Source organism: Pteropus vampyrus, unplaced genomic scaffold (assembly GCF_000151845.1).
Source record: "Pteropus vampyrus isolate Shadow unplaced genomic scaffold, Pvam_2.0 Scaffold36, whole genome shotgun sequence".
Lineage (NCBI taxonomy): Eukaryota > Metazoa > Chordata > Mammalia > Chiroptera > Pteropodidae > Pteropus > Pteropus vampyrus.
Window position 1 is genome coordinate 865,538 of NW_011888817.1, and position 3,911 is coordinate 869,448.

At 53.6% G+C, this 3,911-nt stretch overlaps 1 protein-coding gene across 1 annotated transcript; it reads right to left on the bottom strand.

The window, feature by feature from the left end:
• Positions 1 to 846: 846 nt before the first annotated feature.
• On the bottom strand, positions 847 to 3,905 carry CAMK2N1 (calcium/calmodulin dependent protein kinase II inhibitor 1). The gene is made up of 2 exons (XM_011357510.2): positions 3,660 to 3,905; positions 847 to 2,161 (listed from the first exon to the last, which is right to left on the bottom strand). Exons 1-2 carry the CDS (start codon positions 3,823 to 3,825, stop codon positions 2,091 to 2,093), a joined length of 237 nt encoding a protein of 78 aa, XP_011355812.1. The 5' UTR covers positions 3,826 to 3,905; the 3' UTR covers positions 847 to 2,090.
• Between the last annotated feature and the right edge of the window lie 6 nt (positions 3,906 to 3,911).

A 3,911-nucleotide genomic window follows, 5' to 3' on the forward strand; every position in this document is an offset into this window, starting at 1 on the left:
GCTCCCCGCACTGGGGCTCCTGGATGTGAAACAGCCCAGGAGAAAAACCTCTCCTGGCCCTTCTTCAGCCAAAATCCTTCTCCCAACCCCACCTCGCCCAGGCGCTGGCTCCATTAACTGCCCTGAGCTTGACAAGGGGCTGAGAATTTTTTTTTCCCTAAGGAGCATTTTTTGAAGTAATTGGAGGAAAGTTGCTGAGTAAGGAAGCCTGAGATGTCCCCAGCTGTTGGCCTCAGGGGACCAGGCTCATCTCTCTTGTGGGGACCTGTGAACTCAGGAAGAAGGGAAGAGCCTAGCTCCTCCTCAGCCCTGCCTTTGAGGATTGGTGGCCCTTGGTGAAGGATTATATGGGCATTTAACCCTGAGTGCTACACACATACTGGGTGTTGTATTAATCCTCCCAATAACCCTGAGAGGTAGGAGCTGCATTATTCCCACTTTACAGATTTGGAAACTGAGGCTTAAAGAAGTGAAGGGACATGCTCAAGCCCACAGAGCTAGGAAGTGAAGGAACTGGGATTTGCATCCAAGTCTGCCAGCCTCCAAACATTGCTCTGAACAAGACTGCCCGCCCCCCGAAACACTAGCCTGCCTTCTCTCTGCACCCCAACAGCGATGGCAGAAACCTCAGAGAAGCAGGGAGAGCCCAATACAAATCCAAATGGGATGAACTTGATCTTTCGGGGTGCCCTGCCTGTCCAGCTTGTCTTTCCTACCATCGGAGCCCAAGCCACAGTGCCCTCTTGCCTTTTTGCTTCACACACCAAAGTACCCCTCCCTCCTTCCTGTCTGCACCCAGCAGACAAAAAGCAAGTCCCCCAGAACCAAAGCAGAGAAAAGAGAGGAGACACAGGAACGGTTCTTTTATTGTACGTGAGAGAAGTAGCCCTGTGTGCTGGTTAAAGGTGCAACATACAGAATATCGAATTAAGAAAAGAGGGGACGGGGAAAGGAAGGGAAGAAACCTCTTGAGGTCCAAAGTTGCAAACAAAAAATGGTAGAAGATTTCCTCACGCAAGAGGCATTTTTGCAATACCATGCAAAACAGGCAGCTGGTGTGCCTTAAGAGAACCCCTATAAATAACAGAAAAGACACTCCAAGCATTCCTTTACGTGGACTCAGAGCACAGGAAAAGAAAAGAAACCAAATGCCTTTTGGCATTTCAAGATATTTGGCACTCTTGTGATTACATTTTTTTTTTTTTTTTACAGTCCATTAAAGAGAATAAACTGACACAATATTAGAGAAAAAAACAGGCTGCTCACACAACAGACTGCAGGGAGAGGTTAGAAAAAGCTCAAGCATTTTTTTTTGTTTTGTTTTTATGGGGTTTTTTCCTGACATATAAAATGTGTCCATTTGCATTAACTTGGGCAAATAGCTTGCAGCAACAAAGAAACACAAGCTTTACAATTCATTTTAAAATAAAACAAGGATTCTTTCTACGTTTCATTCCTTAGAAAAGTCCTCTTATTTTAAACACATTCCTGATAACTTCAAAAGATGACCAAAATAAAACAGAATATCTATAGAGATCATTTTGATTTTTTTGTACATCCAAGATAACATAAAAAAATAAAACTGAACAGCATTTCACATCCAAGTGCACAGAATAATTTTTGCAAAATTAAATAATGTAAACATTGGGAACAGCCAAATCAGCGGAAAATGCCAACACCTCAAAACACCCGGTGTTGCTGCTTCATTTATTTAAGTGGTTCGAAATCCAGACCTATAATTGCGCAATATTCACTGTATATAAAAAGAAATGGATATTAATTTTGACAAATAGCTGCAACTGAGACTTCTTTTTTATTTCTTTATATGTGTATATAGTGATTTTGTTATTTTTCAAAATTTTTTTTTAATTTTTATTTTTGCAGAGGAGCCCAGAGCCTTCTCCTCCTCCTCCTTCTCACGCCTCATCTGTCTCCCGGCCTGACACGAGATACAGGTTGTTGATTTCATCGTGGGTAGCAAGCTAGTAATAAATTTCAAAGTGCTTTCTCTTTCCATGCTCTTTTTGCCAATAACTGTTATCGCCGTTCTTATTCTGATTCGCTCCCTTAACTCATTGTCTTTGGGGGAGTTAGACACCAGGAGGTGCCTTGTCTGTCATATTTTTCAGCACGTCATCAATCCTATCATCTTCAATAACAACTGCAAAGAAGGGGAAGAAAAGGACAAGTGAGCGCGCTTGGGCCTCGCCGGGGGTCTCCGACGTTTCGCGTCACGCCCGGGAGCAGGGGGAAGAGTGGGGGAAGGCAGGGGCGGAGGGCTGCCAGCGCGCGGACGCAGCCTCACCCTCTTCCGCCTCTGTCAGGGGTCCCTAGGTGGCTTTCCTCTGACCTCCCCAAGCCCCGACCCCTGGCTGTGTCCCAGCTGAGTTCTGAGAAAAGAAAGCGGAGCACAAATCCAGCAGCCCTGGCCTCGTCCTCAACACCCACCCCAGCCCCCGGGGCTCATTTATTGAGAAAGGAGGCCGGGGGACAGAAGAGGGAGGAGGAGAAGGCGCCAAGGTCTCCGGGTCTGGGACCCTCGGGAACGCTCCCAGCGCGGCGCGGGTAGTGGAGGCTGGGAGCGGCGGTGCCGAGAGGGAGAGGGGACGCCAGGGGCAGGTTCCCACGGCGCGCAGCCGGTGGAAGGACCTGGCCTCGCCTGGTCGGGTTCCCCGCTCTCGCGCGGACTCGGCGTCTCCGCTCTCCCCGCCGCTGCAGAGGTCAGAGGCTCCCTTCACTGCCGCCTGGGCTCGCCCGCCTCTCCGCTTCTGCCTCGCCTCGCCTCGTCCTCCCTCTTTCGCCATCTGGCCTCGCCTCCCTCAATCCCTCCTTCAGTTTTTCGACGCCACGGGCACCTGTCGAGGCCTCCAGGTCTCTCTGTGTCTGGGGTGTCAGTCGCCTCATTGTTTCAGCTGCATCTCTGTCTTCCCCAGACCTGCGTCCCTGGCTCGCTGTCTCTCCCGCTCTGGCTCCCTCTCCCGAGCTTTGTCTGGGTCTCTGCCCATCTCGGTCTCCCCCCACCTCCCCACCCGCTCCCTCCCTAGCTCTGCCGTCTCAGTCTCTCCCAGCTGCTGTCAGTCTCCCTCATTGTCCCCTCCGGAGCTCCTCTCCCAGCCTCTCTGCGTCCCAGTCTCCCCGGGCTTTTCCAACTCCGGCGCCGAGCGCCCAGGCTCGGCAAACCCCCTCCCTCTGCCAAGTCACAATGAAAACCCGTGCGACCCTCGCCTTTCCGACAGGAAAGGGGGTCCTCCCTCCGCAGATCCCCACGCTGTCCCTCGGGGAGTCGTGGGACAACACCTCCCCCCCACCCCCCGGTTGTAGAGCGAGTGCAGCTGCGAGTTCGATGCGCAAAATGGGGAGGGGACGTAGAAATCAAAAAGCAAACTTTGGTGCGGGTGGGGTCCCAGGATAACCTTTCGGCCCCTGCAGCAGCTAGAAGCCGCCACGCCCCCTGGGTGACCCCACTGGGCATCTGGCTGAGGGGGAAAGATTCCCGCGGCCAGCCGGAGCCGGACCCGCAGTGCGGGATCGCCCCAATTCTGCGCGATCGGATTCCACTGGGTCGAAACGCGCTCCTGGGTACGGGAGACCCCCGCAAACCTCCGCCAGGCCTCAATGCTCGAGAAAGGGGGTGGCAGGGGAGGTGGCAGCGAACTCACCCCGCTTGCTCCGGCCGATCTGGCCCAGCTTGGGCGGCCGCTTGTTCTGCCCGGCGCCGAAGAAGTTGTTGGTGTCCTGCAAGCGGCAGGAGAAGATCTGGCCCACGTCGCCGCCGTCGCCGTAAGGGCTCAGCTTCTCGTCGCCGTAGGGCAGCACCTCCGACATGGTCGCGTCCGGGGGCTCCGCGGCGGCGCCTCCTCCGCCCGCGTCCCCGCCCGCGGCGGACAGGGTCAGCGGCACTGGGGCCGGGG